This window comes from Notothenia rossii (assembly GCF_949606895.1).
Source record: "Notothenia rossii genome assembly, chromosome: 10".
NCBI classification, from domain to species: Eukaryota; Metazoa; Chordata; class Actinopteri; order Perciformes; family Nototheniidae; genus Notothenia; species Notothenia rossii.
Genome location: NC_136908.1, coordinates 37,060,591 through 37,079,385, shown reverse-complemented (window position 1 = coordinate 37,079,385; position 18,795 = coordinate 37,060,591). Strand labels below are relative to the sequence as shown.

General features: G+C 40.7%; 1 protein-coding gene across 1 annotated transcript in view; it reads left to right on the top strand.

Moving 5' to 3' along the window:
• The first annotated feature begins 2,663 nt into the window (after window positions 1-2,663).
• LOC307022365 (ras-related protein Rab-37-like) overlaps window positions 2,664-18,795 on the top strand; it is a 104,312-nt gene continuing 88,180 nt past the window's right edge. The window contains exon 1 of the mRNA XM_079655151.1: window positions 2,664-2,949. Within this exon, the coding sequence (XP_079511277.1) occupies window positions 2,794-2,949 (156 nt within the window). The 5' untranslated portion in view covers window positions 2,664-2,793. The remainder of the gene's footprint in view (window positions 2,950-18,795) is intronic.

Below are 18,795 nucleotides of genomic sequence, written 5' to 3'. Positions count from 1 at the left end.
CAAGGAAGATCTATACCTACGCAAGAGATGGCGTCGAGTTCAATTCTTATCCAACCACTTCTGGACAAGATGGAAGAAGGAGTACCTCCTGAGCCTCCAACAGAGACAGAAGTGGACCAAAGATCGCAGGAATGCAAAGGTCGGCGATGTTGTACTCCTGCAAGATGATACTACACCACGTAACCAGTGGAGGATGGCAAAGGTTATCGAAGTGTACCCAGGAAAGGATGGGAAGGTGCGAAGACTCAAGTTGCTCATCAGCGACTCAACCCTTGATGAGAAAGGAAAGCGTATCTCCAAACCTGTCCACCTGGAAAGGCCCATCCATAAGACGGTGACGCTGATGGAAGCAGACTGAAGACTCCGGCCTCTCTCTTTCTTTTCCTCCCCTCTCTCTCTCTATCTGTCTCCCTACAGGTGCAGTCATGGTGATCGTTCTCTGGGAATCCAAGGACTGAAGTTTAGTTTTTTTTGTTTATCTTTTCTACGCAGTATGTTGTCTCTCAATAGTTGAAGAAAATCATATACATGTGATATGTTTTGGTGGGAGTGTAACTGCCTCTGTGTCAGTCAGCGCAGTATTTCTGAGTTATTTATTTTGGTAGGAACCAAAGTTCTCTAAGGCGGAACCTTTGTTTTTATATCGCCTGTTTCCGTCAGGACATACTTTAGCGTAACACTCATCCGAAAAGTCCGCTGATTTAGTACATGTTTTTCAGTGCTGATGCATCTGCAAAATAGCTCTTAGCATCAAGATAAACAATCGTACAGAGTAATACCAAGCTACACAATTTTCCTCATGCAATGCAGCTACTAAGGTATATTTTGCTGACGTTTTTTGTGTGCGTTTTCTGTTCTTGTTTGTATTAAATTGTTTTTATACAGCTAAGGGCTAATACAGCTAAGGGCTAACACATGTTGGGCTTAGTTAGATTGGTCTTTGTGTTTTGTTGAATTATATGTAACCAAAGTGTATTGTGTATACAGTAGCCTAATTGAAAGTGACGACATTACCAGGACAATGTTGGGATATTACTGTATGTTTTGTTATTATGTTGACTAGTGATTATTGTATTTGTGTATTATGTTTTTTGATGACAGTTTTCACGGTCTGGATGAACCAAATAAATCCTGCCAGTAAATTAAAAACTCGTTGCTGTCGTCTGTACTGAGGGAATTACAACAAGTTTGCAGAGAAACTAGCTCAGAGAGGACCTGACATACTCCTATGTGAGCTCACCCGCTGAGGTTGAATCGCTGTGAAATCAGAACGTGAATACGTCTCTGCCGGTCCTTCTTACGAACAATTTCATAAGAGGGCAGCTTCTGCAGCGCCCCGGTCAGGTGGTAGTTATTTGGCTTTTGCAAGGCCAGGCAAGGCCAGGCAAGGCAAGGTATATATAGCACCTTTCAACACAAGACGAAGTCCTTTACAAAAATGAAAGACATTAAGAGCATTAAGAAACATATTACATTTAATTTAATTTAAAAATACTCAAATCAAAGATATAAAATATCTAGTGAGATATATCTACTTCTACTCATATTACTGATATAATGGTTAAAAAAACAAAGTGTAAACATCAGCAATGAGAAAAAAGTAACACTAAAGCAACATGCTTTCCCTCACTTTCCACCTAAAACATTAAGTATACATGTTGACAGTGCAGAGGCATCAAGTGTTGTGCTCACCTGAAGAGACAATGACAGTCAGCAGCTCGGGGGCCATCACAGGAATCCTTCTGAGCTGTTACATGAATCTGTTGTATACTTTAACTTTCATACAAACTCTCATTCGCTTTTGACTGAGAGGAAAAGCGTCTTTGGACTCCCCACAAAAAGTTGGAAACTAAGACACAGACATGGTATACATAAGAATTAACCTGGGGATAAATATTAACACCCTGAAGAGAAGAGGGGGGGAGTTTACTCAACTCAAACTGCCCTCATGCTGGAGTAAAAGGAAAAGTGACTCTTGTGCAAACTCTAGTGGAAGTTAAGGGAGACTGAACCAAACTGTTTCGAAATAATAAAGCACAACAGATCTCTGACATCATTTCTATCATTGCCAACCTAAGATCTTGGTCTGTTTTGTGAAAAGTGATCTTCGGCCGGGGGTCCTGCCAACCCGATCCTCAGCCTCCCAGTAATAATGAATAATTGCACATTTGTTATGTCTGATTTAGTGTAACAAAACAAGGGTTGTGAATATGTATTATTTTAGATGTGTTATCATTGCCAACCTAAGATCTTGGTCTGTTTTGTGAAAAGTGCTGCGGGATCCTCAGCCTCCCAGTAATAATGAATAATTGCACATTTGTTATGTCTGATTTAGTGTAACAAAACAAGGGTTGTGAATATGTATTATTTTAGATGTGTTACTGATGTGTATGTAAATATCTACTCTGTTATAATTTAAATGCTGCCTTTTTGATAAACCAAAACATGCTCACTCTCCTCAGCCTCCCCTCCTCCATTTTCCTAATTCCTCACTTCATTCTCGTCATCCTCCTCTTTTTCATCCTCCTCTTCCTCATCCTCTCATTGTCCTTCTCCCCATCCCCCTCCTCCCTGTCAAACTTCACTTCCTTTCCTTCCCTCAGCCTCACCCTCTCTCCAGCAGCACCACCTCCCCCACCTTTCTGTTGTATTCCGTGATCACGACATGCCTTTTAAATGTTAAGTGATGAGAGAGAGTGATTCAGAAGAGAAAGAGAGAGAGGTGGGGAGAGAGAGAGGGAGAGTCTTATCCCCCTCGCGAGCTGCTCGGCTGCAGAGCGCGCGGAGGACAGGATGGAGCGGATGGAGTCCATGGAGCCGATCTCTGCGCACTACACCACAGATTACCCGGAGATCCATCCTGATAGCGGGTTCGAGTCCAGAGAGAGCTGCGACATCCAGGCGAAGACCCCCCCGCCCGCCACATATGATGAGGAACTGGTGCACAAGGTAGGCTATGGGAAATATAATAATATTGTATTTGATTCTTAGACTGCGTCTCCTATTATTTGTCCATGTCGTGCTGGCATTTATGACGTGTGTTCAGTAGCTTCAAACTTCCTCGTGTCAGTACTGCTCTCTCTCTTTCTGTACCATCTTCGACATGCTCTATCCCATGCACCCCCGCTGGACCTCATTATCACTGAGACTGATTCTTTTAGTGTTATTTAAATATACTCTGTGTTATATCGCCATTTAGAAATTTGCAATTAGATGGAGTAAGAGTGACTGCTGTAGAGGGATGAAAACAACAACAATAATAATTATAATAAGCGTGTGTGTGTCCAGGCAATTCTCAGCCTAGATGTAGCTGCTTACTAAGGATCACTTTTGCCCTTTAATTCTTGTTTTTTTGGTCTGGTTTTATGTAAAACAGCAGCTTAAAGACAGTTACCTCTGAAACCATATGAATCATATACATTTTGTTAGTATGATATTATTCTAAAGACTTTTCATGTGTCTGACACACCTTTCAGCTGTTGACAATAACCATAAAAACAATCTGCTATAACGTCATCATAGTCTTTCTTCTAAAGAAAAGTTTTTGTTCCTTTATTTGCTGTGAGTTACAATAAGTGAGAACTGAGATTGCTCAAATGGTTTGTAATGTAACCATGCTCTCTGAACAGCAGCTTTTAATAGCTCTAGCAAGCGTGTGTCTGTTTGAGTGTGAGTTTAAGACTTTTATTATGAGGGAGCACATTATCGCAAGACAAGCTGTCCTTTCAAAAATCTAAAACCATCCTTCCAGATGAGTCTGTCTTTCTGTCTGTCTTCCCGAGGAACCTCCTGTCTGTGTTCTCTTTTCAATTTCCCTTCAACCCCTTTTTGAAAAAGTTATCCAGATCTCGGGCTGAGGAGCTCCGAGGAACCTCCCCGGTGCCATGTTACTACACAGTCAAATCTGGAGTCTTAATTGAACACTCTGTGATAAGGGACCATATGTTCACTGGCTCAGTGTTGAAAAATTGACTCTTTAAGTGTTAAATTAAGACTTAAAGAGTACCCAGGGAATTATACGTTTCACATTTAATACCTGGATCACCTCTAAGGAAGTTAATGAAGCTTCTTGTTAAGAACATCTGGGCTCAAACTGAAAGAAAGGAAACCCCCTGCAGATAAAACCATCTTCTCTCTCACACCACTAACATGCACAATAAGTCCGTCATCCACATCCTCCATGTCTCCTTCCAGAACCTCTGCGTCACTGTATTGCCTCCTGGCTTAAGAGAGGCCCACTTCCCAGCTCTCCTCTGTTACCACGGAAACAGCATCATACCCCCGCACCACAAACACACTCATCATCATCATCTCAAATGCCGGTTTAGTGAGGCGGTTTGTCTCCTATGTGCTCAAACACATGCAGCATTATGTGCTCTCAGTGACGGAAACATGAGATTAAATATTATTTCTGTTGGTATGAAGTGTGCTCTACCTGTGAGCCCTTTGTTGAACTTTTCTGATAGGTATTGGGTTCTGTTTTTTTTTTGTAATATTTTATTTATAATTTTCAGGTTTATGTAACAATTAAACATAAAAAAAAAAAACATGTAGCATAAAAACGCAAAGCATCCCCCCTCCCCCCAAATAACAAAACAAAAGACAAACAAAAGTCAGTGCGTAAATCAAAACAAAACAAGATACTACACATACACAGTGCTACTGTATATCCAGAGGCCTGTTGGTTAATCAGATTATATACCTTTTCCAAGACTATATGTGATCTTTTCAAGAGGAATACAACTGTTAATTTCTAAAGACCATTTATCAATGAGGAGAGGAGAGTCAGATTCCCATGTTAGTGTTATGCATTTCCTAGCCACACATAAAGCATACATTTAATTTGGGATTTAGTTGAAGATCTATTGAGACTTGCGAAATCGTCCAGCAAGCAAAGCTCAGGATCTAAAGGGAAGGTAGATCCTGTGATCTTGGTTAACGTGTCACAAAAATTGTACCTAAAGGGCCTCACTTTTGTGCAAAGCCAGGTGCAGTGTAGGAAGGAGCTGACCTCAATACCACACCTGAAGCACATCTCTGACAGCTCGGGCTTGGATATATGTAGTTTCTGTGGGGTGAGGTACAGTTGATGGAAGAAATTATAGTGAACCAGTCTGTACCTGGCATTAATAGTAGCTGACAAACTGTCTTTATATAAATCTGACCAGAGCTGTTCATCAATTTCTACATGCAGATCTGACTCCCATCTCGCTTTAGATTTGTGTAAACCTGGCTTTGGGCCCTCATTCAGCAGTAAAGAGTACATTTTAGAAATACCTTTGTATACATTTCCCTCATGAAGCAGTTTATCCACATCAGTCAACACAGGTAACGTTATCCCAGGGCCCAGGTTGGCTCTAAGAAAGGATCTTAACTGAAGATAACAGAAGAAGGTCTTGTTGGACAAGTCATATTTCCTCTTTAATTGTTCAAAGGACATGAGCAGTCTTTTTTCGTAGCAATCTTCCAAATGTTAGATCCCCTTGTGATGTGAAGTTTCCAGAATCTTGTTATTGAGAGTCACGGGTATGAGTTAATTTTGTCTCAGAGGTGACTTTGGTGACAGTCCAACTTTCAGTCCCAGACTTCTGTGAGTCTCACACCACATTTTAATCAAATGCCTTAACCCTTCTCTTGCGTTTCGGGTCAAAAGTGACCGAATGACTTTTATTTTAATTATAAATATTGTGTTTTTCATCCAATTGCCTCAATACCTTATGTTATCCTCCACACTAGGCCTCTGAACATACACTTGATGATCACCACTTGCATTGCATTTTGAGTGATTTGTTCAACAGTGAAACACCCTTGATGTTTTCTGTCAGATTTGACCGCCATAGAAAATGAATGGGTAATCATCCTGCCACACACACACACACACACACACACACACACACACACACACACACACACACACACACACACACACACACACACACACACACACACACACACACACACACACACACACACACACACACACACACACACACGTCTGCTGCTCATTAAAGTCAGCTTCATACCTTCATTGCACCGCCTCCGACTCCCTATCTCTCGGCGCTACATTGGTGACCCTGACAACGTCTCGTGAATTTTCCGGGACGGACCCGAACATGGCGAAAAGCGCTGTTTTTCTCGTTATGCCGGAGATTTTTGGAGACGTCCGTGGCTGCCACCGGCACGCGGACTGAGGCTCGGTGCGCCCCCCGGAGACGATGCACGACCTGCTAGGTAGGGAAGAACCCGACTTCTACCTGATGGGGCTGTTTCTTCGGGACGTGCGGCTGCACGTCCAGGCTGCGCTAGCTAATGTAAACTGTGTTCGTTATTCTCCCGTCCAGGAGAGAAGCTTTAAAATGAGACTAAATGGAGTCTCTGTGAAAGTTCAATTGGGTACTTTAATTAAAAAAGGCGCGGGTATGTCACAAGCATGATATTGTTCAGTCAGACAAACAGCTGTGATCCGCTCCTCGTTAGGGAAGAGAAGAGTCCCGATCCCTCGTCCGGTGCTGTTATATATATCCTCTGCTGGCTCCTCCCCGCCAGCCGGCTCGCCTCGTCTCCAATGTCCGTTGTTGCATTTAAACAGAGGATTGGTTCTTTTCACATTCAATATATGCTTAACACGCCTTTTCTCCTCATATTCTCTTTCATCACTTTTCATGTAACACATTCTAAACGCTGTAATCAATACTCTAAAAAATACTTCTCGGCTGGTTTGGTTTCCGGTCATTCCGGATGTTGTCACATGCTACTCTCGTCTGTAAACAATAATGTATTCAAATAAACTGTACCTTCATTTAATATACAGCATGGTAGTATCTCGACATCTATAGTTGTAGTGTTAAATCAGTAGGCTTCGGTTTGCACCACTCCATATCATTTCGCTATTAAATTCACCTATTTAGGAAATTGTAAATGTACCACATGCTAACTGCCAACCGGAGATGAAAGAGTTTCAGAATAAAGCTTAACAGCTGGTTGTGCAAAAGAATTTCTGGTTTTTCAGTGTAAAACTGCATTAAAACTGACGGCATGTTTAAACTACATTTCCCCATCAAAACATTGATTTTAATTTCTAACAGTCCCTCCTTACACACCTAAAAGGTGTGTATAATACTGAAATCAATGAGTTCTTCATCTGAACTTTGGATAGTACTTATCTCATATTATAAACATGCAATCAAAATGGAATGGTTCAATAGGCTTAACTTTACAAAAATACAAAATAAATTATGTGCCTGTGCTCAAACAAAAGTTTTCCCTTGTGTATAACTTGTAGTGTTTGCAATCAATATCATTCTTCAAAATAGCATCAATGGCTTGGTATCAGAACATTTCTTCCTCCCTCCTTTCACAGAAACTGTTCTCATACCACGCTCAGTGTTAAGGCACTTGTTTTGAAAAGTGAAAAGAAACAAACCATTTTAGAATAGCAATGATTTATACAACATGAAATCTACCATATTAGAATAGTATAAAATAATAAAGTCAAATAAAATGGACTATCTTAGAATAGTGTAAAATTAATTGGAATAATAAAAATATACTATCTTGGAATAGTATGAAGTAAATTGAAATGGATTCACTCCATTTTAATTTTGCTCACTTCTTCACATGATTTCATCATTAAAGAATCACATCGGCTGGACATTCATTGATCAATCTCATCTCCGAACATCCATATCATTTAAACTAACTCATCATTGTCATCAGCATCTGTATACGGGGGTTGGTCGTCTTGTTCTGCTAGCATTTGTAACTGTCTCCTCATGAGAAATGTACCCTCCCTCCTTTCATACCATTTAAGGTATGAAAGTAATATGTTCTCTAGAAGGGGCCGTTGTACGTTCTACTCTGGGGTACGGCATTCTAGACAGTCATTTCTGGGAGAAGATTTTGGTCAGTTACAACAGTTGTAGAATTTCATCACTTAAAAGTTCCTAATCAGTAACTTTGGGTGGTCTGTTCTAATGCAGTGATAAAGTCCCTGAAATGGTGTGAGAACCGGTGGAATATCAATAACTCATTATACTAATTTATTTTCAATTATGGTCTACTTAAATAGCTATGCTAACCCCTTTAACAGTGTGTGGAACCTTTGGTGCCCGAGCATGTGATAATTACTTCCTCCTTTAACAAGGATTTTAAAAACAGAAGTCATTTCATTAATGGTTTGTAGTTTAATTCAGGAATTTACACTTATGGCAGATATGTTTCTCCTTTAAATAACATCTCTAAATGTCAGGTCATCACTGATTGAATGGTGTCTTTTAAAACTCATACTCTGGTGCCGTGCGCTCCCTGTGAAGCTGCAAGTAAAATTTAAAACATCTGCAGGGTGGGTTGAGCGACCCCTTCTCCCTGAACGATATTTGTTGTAAAAAATATGCACCATCACAATGAGTGATCCAAGGCCCGCATGTATTACTCCCAATTATATTAGTTTTTTAAAATTAAAATGTGCAATCTCTCTTTGCCCAGTGTCTTTTTAAAACTCTACATCTTGGAAGAAAAACAAATGTTATTTCCACCTTAATCTTCCCTCCTGAGGTAATAACCATGCTACAAAGGAGAAATCAATACTCTAGATTGGAATACTATCTTTGGCTTGGTACTAGCTCTACCTTTAACATTTTCCATACAAATAAAGATTTGTCTGCTTTTATAGAGTGGTTACTAAAACAATCCCTTTAAACTGTAGGTCTATACTGTAACAAATTAAATCTTCCTCAAATTCACACATGAATAAAAAACTCTTAAAGAATAATTTGTTCATATGATGAAAAGATTGAATAATATGTTCTACCCTCAGTGCGTTTTTAGGGTTATCTAATAGTTTCCTCTTTTTTTCTTTATAAATTCACCAATTGATTAATTCATGGCTCATAAATATTTTTCTTTACGTATTTCTCGTTGGTGAATAAGTGTGTTTATGTGTAAACTCACTCCCGTTTTCCTTCTCTCCCCCTCTGGTTGTCAAGCCACGACCCCCTCACGTTCTGCCGGACCATGCCAACTCCTCCGTCCTGTCTTCTCCTCCGTCCACCTTCTCCTCAGTCCATCTGCTCTTGGATCCTTCTGCTGTAACTCTTTTCAGTGTCCCATCTGCTTTGCATTTCATCTCCTCCTTTACAGTCTCTACTGGTTGCATGGAGGGCGTATTCCGCTCTCATGTCCCACACTCTGCTCTTGTGCCCAAATCTTGTGGCTCAGCTTGGAACTTCATGTCCTGTGGGGGACCGATGAGAGTGTGCCTTTTTATGTCACCTGTAGTTCTGGATTTCTCAGGTGGAGATGGTTCAGCTCTGTTTCTCTGTCTGTTCGATGGAGGAGGAGTCTTCCGTGGTGAGGTCTTTTGTCTGCTTGGAAGTTGGGGTCGTAGCGTTCTGACAGGCGGAGAGAGAGAGAGATCTCGGGACGCATTATCTATAGTTAATTCTAACACACTGAGGTAAAATAAATCCAACCTTTTCCACTCTATTTTCCTAATCTTACTATCTATCTTAGTTGTTAAATGTCATCTAAACACAATTCATGTCTACTAATAACTTTACCATATCCCTAAACATTGCTTTCACCCACTGTAACATGTTTACTCCAATTAACTCTTTCAGGAACCCATTTTCTTCTATACATTTAAATACCTACATGTTTCAAGCACCACATATTTCACACACTATAAAAGAACGTCTCCATATTTTCTCCATCACTTTAATCCCACTGTTATTTAGAACATAAGTAACTTGTGACTGGACATATCTGTGCAATGTCGCCACAATCTGCTGGGGAATCTTGTTCATAGAGTTGTACATACAAAGCTGTACTTGTGGGTTAGTAGCCTGTGTCTAACAATCATTTTCAATAATTGTGCTCAGATAGGTCACCGGTCGGTTGTTCATAGCTTAACAGGGGGTGTTTCTGGTACAGACTAAAACATGGATTCAGTGTATTTAGAGATTCCCCTAAACTGTAAATCCCCATCACTTACATATCCCGATCACTTAAACCCATCTCATCATTTGATGCAAGAACTGCATATAGGGGGGGTGAATCATCTTGATTATAACCGCCTCTTGTTTGGGACCGAGTATTTCTAACTCCTCCTCTTGTTGCTCAGCTGATCTTTTGGCTCTGGGGATAAGTGAAAGTCTCTGAAACACAGCTGGAGTCTTGTTAGTGATGTGGGCATTCTCTATGAGTGAACTAATGGTTCCATGTTTTACTTGATATTGTACTCCCCTTCCAACCAGAAAGGTGCCAAGTGTAATGAGCACAATCAACAATGCTATTCTGACTCTTATCCCTAGGGGACCCCACAATTGGTTTGGCTTTGTTCTTGTCATCATCTCTATTTTATCCCTGGTTGTGTCCGTTACAGAATTTAAATAATGAGTACAAAAATAACATAAAAAATTGGACTCTTTTTCAGATGTAAAACAAAAAATACGTTTTCACATTAATGTACAATCTATAAAAATCTATAGACTATTTGTCTTTTGAGCTGTTTCTATCTTTATCTTATTTCTATTTATTGTTTTGTTCCAGCTCTGCCAAATCAGTCCTTACTCCCAATAATGTTCTGGAAGTTGCCAGTGAAGGGTGACAATGTGTGAGGTGGTGTCAATTTGCTCCTTTTTCTTTACCTTTAAACCGGAGCGTGTGTGAAGTTTGTTACAACTTTTCACGCTTCCGTCCACCGGGGATGAGCCCACTGTCTTTTGTGAACTTTCACCCTCACCCATTCACCTGGCCGAACAGGAGTCTCTTCTGGAGTCTCGTCTGGTATCTCTGTAGTTTTCCTAGCCTGTGTAGACAAAACTTGCATAATATTACTCAGAGTTCTGACATATTCATCCACTTCTATTTGTCTAATATCTAAAACTGGACCACTCCCTCCTTGGAGAAGGCCCAAACTTTGGCATACCTCTTGTTGTTATGAGACCTATTGTTGACTACATGTTATTATTTATTAACTACAACGTCACTGAAATCAACATATCTGTATAATCATGACACTCCCTCCTTTGAGCATAACATGATCAATTAATATTGCAATGATTACCCTATTCTGAACAGGACATGTAAAACCCATAACGTTGCATTAAATAAATATAACTTCTCCATGTACCCATAAGGCGTACAAAAATATCGTATGATGTATGGTTTTCTGATGGTATAAATGCATATTCACAAAAAAATCTGCCATTAGCACAAAAAATATTTTACTTGTTTCAATCATGGCTTTTGTCATGGTATTATGCATCATCGTTGCTGCGAAAAACAATACCCCTGGTTCCGCTAATGCGTCTCAATAATTCTAGGATTAGAGGATTGGTTAATACTGCTGAACTAACATATGATAAAATAATATTTCTCCAAACTGGAGGGAAAATATGAACTATTGTCACAGAGAGTGACCTGCATGAAGGGCTGGTGCCCCTCACTCAAAATGAGATATTGCCTTACGCACTACACTATAAATCAGTGAAGTTACTCAAGAATAAATAAATAAAAACTGATTCTTGAAACTGTTGTAAAAACCATACAACTTCTTCCTCCAAGCTCTCAATCTGTGTTATGTTATTTAATCTGCAGCTCATGCCTTAAAACAGATCCTTCAGACCCATTATAAAATTGTGTTTATGAGAAAAATGTAATCTGACTCCATAATTCACATAATTGTTTGATTAAAAACTGCACTTCTGGCTAAGAAAAAAATGAAGTTCCACTTTAAACACAGCCCCGGTCTTCTGACGGGGTCTATCTATGTACTGGCTGGAAAATGTTGGGCCAGTCTCTGTCGCTCCGTCACTGTTCTCCCACTAACAGTCACTCTCTAGTTCAGCTGGGTTCTTGTTGACTTCTTCACTGGTTTGAGACAAGCGACCCTGTCGGACACCTCCCTTTGTAGCCAGACTTCACCACAGCAGAATCGAGTTTCTGTTTTCAGGTCTGACAGCTTCACGTCAGGTGTATCGCCGCCCCTTGCATATGTTGGGTGGAAGCCCATCGTCTTGACCTCACTAGCTGTGTCGACACAATAGTTTTCTGTGTGGGGGAACAACATCACTTGTAATCTGTATCCTTCTCATAATTACACAAATAGTCTGCTCAATGTTCTACTCTGCTACTTCTAATCTGTGGATGCTCTATGTGTAAATGCAATATTCTACTCATTATCTTTTAAATAACATTCAACCTCTCCCTCCTGTGGTGACATACGTGGCTCTATGTAGCTGGTTTTCTAAATACTCTAGTGCTGAAGATGCATCACCTGATGGTCTGGTCCTCTAAGCTTCCTCATTGTTGTGGTTGATACCAGGCTGTCAGTGGCATTTGGTTCATGTTTGGAAATCCTGTACGTCTTTGACATCTCTGGGACCCCCTGCCTCCGTCGTTATCATGGAAACTGCATGGTGGGCCGTTGTTTGGTGCATGTGGTGGGTATTTCATTTGTTGTTGTGGACAATCTCTAGCTCAATGGCCCAGCTGATTGCATATGTAGCATCCCTCAAACCGGAGAACTTTTCCTCTGCCTCTGCCTCCTCGGAAACGTCCTGGTTGTTGGTTCTCCATCTGATTCTCTGGCACTATCTGAGATTCAACTGTTTGAGATGTCTGCCCTGCATTCTCTGGTTCTTCCTGAGCTTGAATTGTTGGAGGAATCTGCACTGCCTTCTCTGATGTAGCTGCCATTTGCCTTGCCGCTTTCTTGTTTTTATTAGCTTCGGTATCTTTCTCAGCTATTTGTATCTTCAAGAGTCTTAGTTGTAATGTTTTAATTTCTTCGTCTTTTTCCCTCTGGGTTGCTTGGTATTTCATATCGTGGTAAATGAGATGTTGTCTCCATTCTTCAATGGGTATAGCGTCTAATGCCACCACATCTCCCAGGCTTGCCTGCACTGATTGGGGAAGGGCGTTAATGACCGCGTTCTTCCACAGCATTCCAGTGCAGTCCTCCCACACTCCTTCACATCTCTTCAGGAAGGCATACATGTCTTCCCCCGGTTCTTTTCTCAGGCTGTTGAGGGCATGTAAACTCCGTGTTGTTGGGTAGATTTGACGAATGGCAGCCCAATACCTTGACCTGACTTTGTTGAAGCAAATGTAATCTGGAGAGTTGGTGCATTTGGCCTTGGAATCTATTGCTCTCACTTCAAGTCGTCCTTCAATCCGTCCGTGCAGGGCCCTCATGTCTCCCAAGCACAGGTGGTCTTGGGCTGTGTATCTCTCCAGATCATTCACCCACTTCTGACCTCCTTTCGTGAGTGGAGGTAGCTTTGCCACTAATGCTTCCATGTCTCTGTGAGTCCATGATTGGTATTTCAATCCTGCTTCTCCAGCCGCTATCTGTCATGTAGGGAGGAGGCGCATCTGTCAGGCTTGGAAGGAGCTTTGAAGGTTGGATTACTGGAGCTTCTTCTGTCTTTTCTTTCTTATCTTCCTTTGCTGTGAGCTCTGCTCCTTGAGCCACATACATGCTGTTCGTTGATTCTTGGCTGACATATTTTAGATGGAGTACCAGACTTGTAACTCTAGATTTTCTTTTTTCAGCTCTGTTCATAGCGCTTTTAGCAGGTCCACACCAAGGGGGTTGTCCGGCTTTGATCCATGCTTTTTCCTGTTGTAGGTATTCAGCATTCTCATGTTCAACTACAGCTTTTCTATGGGCTTTCGTTGGTCCAGGCCAGGGGTCGACAACCCCTGGCACGCGTGCCAGCATTGGCACGCGGCACCGTAACCAGTGGCACACTAGGAATAAGTGGAATAAGTGTGCAATAATATTTAAATTGTATTTTCGGATCCTGAACCAGGCCGCCGCCAGAGCGCGTCTACCTGCAGAAGGAAGCCATGCACGCAACGCAGCCCCGCTCTCTTTAACTCCAGGTGACTTTCTGCCGCTTTCCTCCGTGGTGCAGTGCTGATCGTTTCACCACAGAGGAAAGCACTTCACAAATTGCAGTAGGCCTACCCATAAGGAGCTGTACAAATGCCGCAGTTTTTGCGTGGCTGTGTCTTTAGTTGAAACTTAAGCACAGTGGCGATCTGCTCATCGAAATAATATGGTACAAAGGGGCGGACTGGCCATCTGTGTGTTGAACTTTCCTGTCGGCTCCCAGACCGTAGTCGAGGAGGGCAGAAGCAACAAGCTTCAGGTTCAATAACCCACTTTAGCTTAAATGACTGGAGAGAGGCGAGCTCTTCTTGGGAGGCCGTTGCATTTATTTAGCTGTTCTTCCGTTTCACAAAATACATCACAGACATCTGTTTTTCTGCTGCCTCGTTTCACTTCCAGAAACATACACACGTTCCCTCACTGTCGCTCTGCCATCCACACACACACACATGCACAAGCCACACCCCTCTCTCTCTCTCTCTCTCTCTCTCTCTCTCTCTCTTAAAGGGACAGCGATCTCACTCTGCATGACCCTAATATCATAACATGTGTGTTCTGGAGAATCACAGAATGGACGGTTGTCCTTATTATTATGCCGTTTAAACCAATTATTTAAATGTGGTAAATGTGTAAGTTTCGTTGACAGGTCCACACACTGCTTCCCCGCAGCGAGGCTCCCCTCGCCCTCTGGCTGATAGTTCACGAGCATCAAGCTCCTCAACCCCCCCCCCCCGTTGATAATTCTCGATCGTCGGCACGCTGATAACAATTTTTTTTTTAAATGGCACTTAATATCAAAAAGGTTGCCGACCCCTGGTCCAGGCTGATCATCTGCTGGAAGCAGTCCTCTCGTTTGCCACTGTTCCAACAGTTTCTCCATGTGGTTCCATGTCTTTTGTCTAAAATTTGGAACTGTTATAGCATCTGATCTGATTTTTATCCTTCCCTTGATATCTGCTGTTGAGCCTGGCTCTGCGTCTAGTCTCAACTTAGTTTGTTTTGGTGACATGTTCTCTAATTATGTATTAACTTATCAAAGATGAAGCACTAATCTTCTGACTAGCACCTTCGTTGCTGTTCGTCCGGACTTTAAATCTGTTTTTTGTTTTTAGTTGCTCAAGGTTTTATTAATTTTTTTTTTTTTTTAAGTTATAGATTTTTTTTTTTTAAGTTTTAGGTAAAATATTAATAAAGTTAATTAATATATAAAAAGTATGCAAAATTAAAATATGAAATGTTAAAATAAAGTTGTACCGTGTATGATTTTGACTTTAAATATGAATATGGTTCAAATCCAAATCTCCTGTGTACAGTGCATACCGAAATGCATGAAATTATGCTAATGTCACTACTTGTGTTAGCTTCAACAAATTGGCGTTTGAAAAAGTATTATGTAAAGTTTCTTCTCTTATAATTAGAAACCACTTGCAATTCTATCTTGGCGATCAAGCATGTGTTTATTTATAACACTTAAAATTATACTTCACAATGTGTTGGTGTTTCTTCTATTTGTGTAATAATTCTGTACTACCACCAGAGTGCGCTATTTTAATTTCCAGCTTAATCCACTAGGGAATAGCTGTTGCAAAACTGACTTGTTTTTAACAAGGAGAAACTTATTTTCCTTAAAAATATCTTTAAAATAGGAAGAACATTACACTATGGTTAAACAACACAGCACATAACCGCCAAAATACATTGCCCAAAACCAGCCAATACACTTTTACCAGCAGAAGTACTTCCAAGATGGAATGCCTAGCCTCAGTGTGTTAAAGCAAACAGAGTACTTCAATTAGCATTTCATGAAATGGCGACTGCCGTGTGGTTCACTGTGAACATGAGGTCAAGACAAGATGACAACTGGTTTTCCAACCTTTGACCTGAAGAACAAAGGGATTTGAAAAAACACCTCGTGGCTCTCACAGTGGAGTTGAAATAATGGTGGGGTGATATTTTGTCTAGTAAATTCAACACACAACACTGTAGTTTAAAATAACATTTCTATTTAGTTTACTATGAGAAAATGGGCTTTATCTTATTGATATCATCACTTAAAGTTAGGAACCCTTACGCACAAGCTATAAACCTGTCCACGTAATAATTGACTTTATAGTCTACTATTGGTTAACTGTTGCTATTTGGACACGCCAAACCGGGACCAATATGGAGACCTATCAGCAACTAATAATAGACCGTTGTCTTATTACTGCACTGCTGTTGTAATTCCGATTACCGCAACCCACCTGCAATATCTTGTTTAAAAACAGAACAGTTTTAACCACTGATAAAGGCTTAGACCTTAACCAAGCCTTTTCTCGAAAAGGACTTTCTTTAAAGCACTGACTTCTGTTATTTAACCCTGAGTTAATTCGCTATGCCCTGCTGGTTTTCACTTACTCGACCCTTGACCGATTCGCTATGTCTCCAGATCTTAACAAAAATCGTCAAATGGGCTATATACCCTTACGTCATAGGCTAACTAACTACTAACATAACAAGAGACACCTACGTGAAAACAGCAAGGCACCTATCCGAAGTACAATGTCCACACACATTTATATTTAAAATTCAACACTCACACGTGGTTAATAGCATGCAGGGTTAATGGAACAAAGGGAATTTGAACTCACCGTGCCTGTGACAAAACAACGCCTCGTGGTTTTAGAGTGATTATTTTATCAATTTGGGTTGTTTTAACATTAAAATGCACATCTATTTTCAGGATCCGCCGGCTGCCGTCAAACACACAAATCTAACATTGCCTAGTTTAACTAGTGAAGAATCTTTGTCATAACAGGCATCTTCGTACCGATTGATTTGAGCTCTTGTGTGTCGAATGGCTGCAAGCGTCTCCAGGAAACAGCCGGTTGGTTTTCTCTCCTCGGTCAGCGGGATCACGTCGGGGAGCTCACCAGATTGTAAACTGTGTTCGTTATTCTCCCGTCCAGGAGAGAAGCTTTAAAAGGAGACTAAATTGAGTCTCTGTGAAAGTTCAATTGGGTACTTTAATTAAAAAAGGTGCGGGTATGTCACAAGCATGATATTGTTCAGTCAGACAAACAGCTGTGATCCGCTCCTCGTTAGGGAAGAGAAGAGTCCCGATCCCTCGTCCGGTGCTGTTATATATATATCCTCTGCTGGCTCCTCCCCGCCAGCTGGCTCGCCTCGTCTCCAATGTCCGTTGTTGCATTTAAACAGAGGATTGGTTCTTTTCACATTCAATATATGCTTAACACGCCTTTTCTCCTCATATTCTCTTTCATCACTTTTCATGTAACACATTCTAAACGCTGTAATCAATACTCTAAAAAATACTTCTCGGCTGGTTTGGTTTCCGGTCATTCCGGATGTTGTCACATGCTACTCTCGTCTGTAAACAATAATGTATTCAAATAAACTGTACCTTCATTTAATATACAGCATGGTAGTATCTCGACATCTATAGTTGTAGTGTTAAATCAGTAGGCTTCGGTTTGCACCACTCCATATCATTTCGCTACTAAATTCACCTATTTAGGAAATTGTAAATGTACCACATGCTAACTGCCAACCGGAGATGAAAGAGTTTCAGAATAAAGCTTAACAGCTGGTTGTGCACAATAATTTCTGGTTTTTCAGTGTAAAACTGCATTAAAACTGACGGCATGTTTAAACTACATTTCCCCATTAAAACATTGATTTTAATTTCTAACACTAACGACAACTAGCAACTAACCACGATAGCTAACCACGATAGCTAACCACGGCTAGCAGCTACCCATGGCTGCCAGCTAGCGGCTAATGGCTAGCTGCTAACGGCTAGCTGCTAACGGCTATCAACATTCATCGGTTGACATCCGACTGTTAACCCCTTTTTTCCGGTGCTAGAGAGGAGGTTCGAACAGCCGGTCGACCTCGTGTGGATCCTCTCGCTTTTCCACCTACCTGTTTTTTGACCGTTGACAGTACGACCCTTTTTTTGAGCTTTTTCTGGTGCCTGAGAGGAGGTTCGACCATGTCTGGTCGGCCTTGTGTGGACCCTCTCACCTTTTCACCACCTCGACGGCGGCTTAGGACGTCGCCCATGCCTTCATCGGCCCGTGGGTGGCGCGCTTCTGGACTAGGGGTGGGCGATATTGAAAAAGATAATATCACGATATTTTTCAAGCAGTATCACGATAGACGATATTTATCACAATATTTTTTCATGTCGGTTATTATGGTTATTTTTCAAGTTACTTAACAGTACAACCACCTACAAGGTAACAAAAACTAAAATAAAAAGGAGTAACAGACCAAAATACAATTTCAAGCTGATTTTAATTCTGCAATGAATCTCTGAATGAATTCAACAGGAATTTTGATATGGCTTCCTCAGTGTTCAAGTACTGTAGGTAGGCCTACACCCTACACATCAAACGTTAACACTGGTTTCTTCACCAAGTAAAGTGCACTCTCTTGCTAAATAAAATAAATTATTCAAGGCACAGTTTCTCAGTATAAAAATTCACGTTCTGTTTTAGGTAGCACTAGCAGTGATGTAACATCAATAAACATGAAAAGGAGAGTAAAACATAACTAAGTAAAACATAAAACATCAATGAGAAAAAGTCAGTGCCAAACAATTCAAATGTAAACTTTAGACTTGAAGTGCAATCAAAGACTTTAGCATAACTGAACATCTGTTTAAAAAGGGAAAAACAATATAAATACCTTATTGATAAAATAAAATATAAGCCAACAGAATCAACCAAGACAATAAATGAAGTGCAATACTGTCTGAATCCTGACTAGACAGCTTGGTTTTTACTAACTGTTATCAGTATTTAGTTACTTCGGCATCATTTTGAAACGTGTATTACAATTTAATCACGGTAAAATAGGTTAATTTTGTCGTAGTTGGTTTCCACCACAGT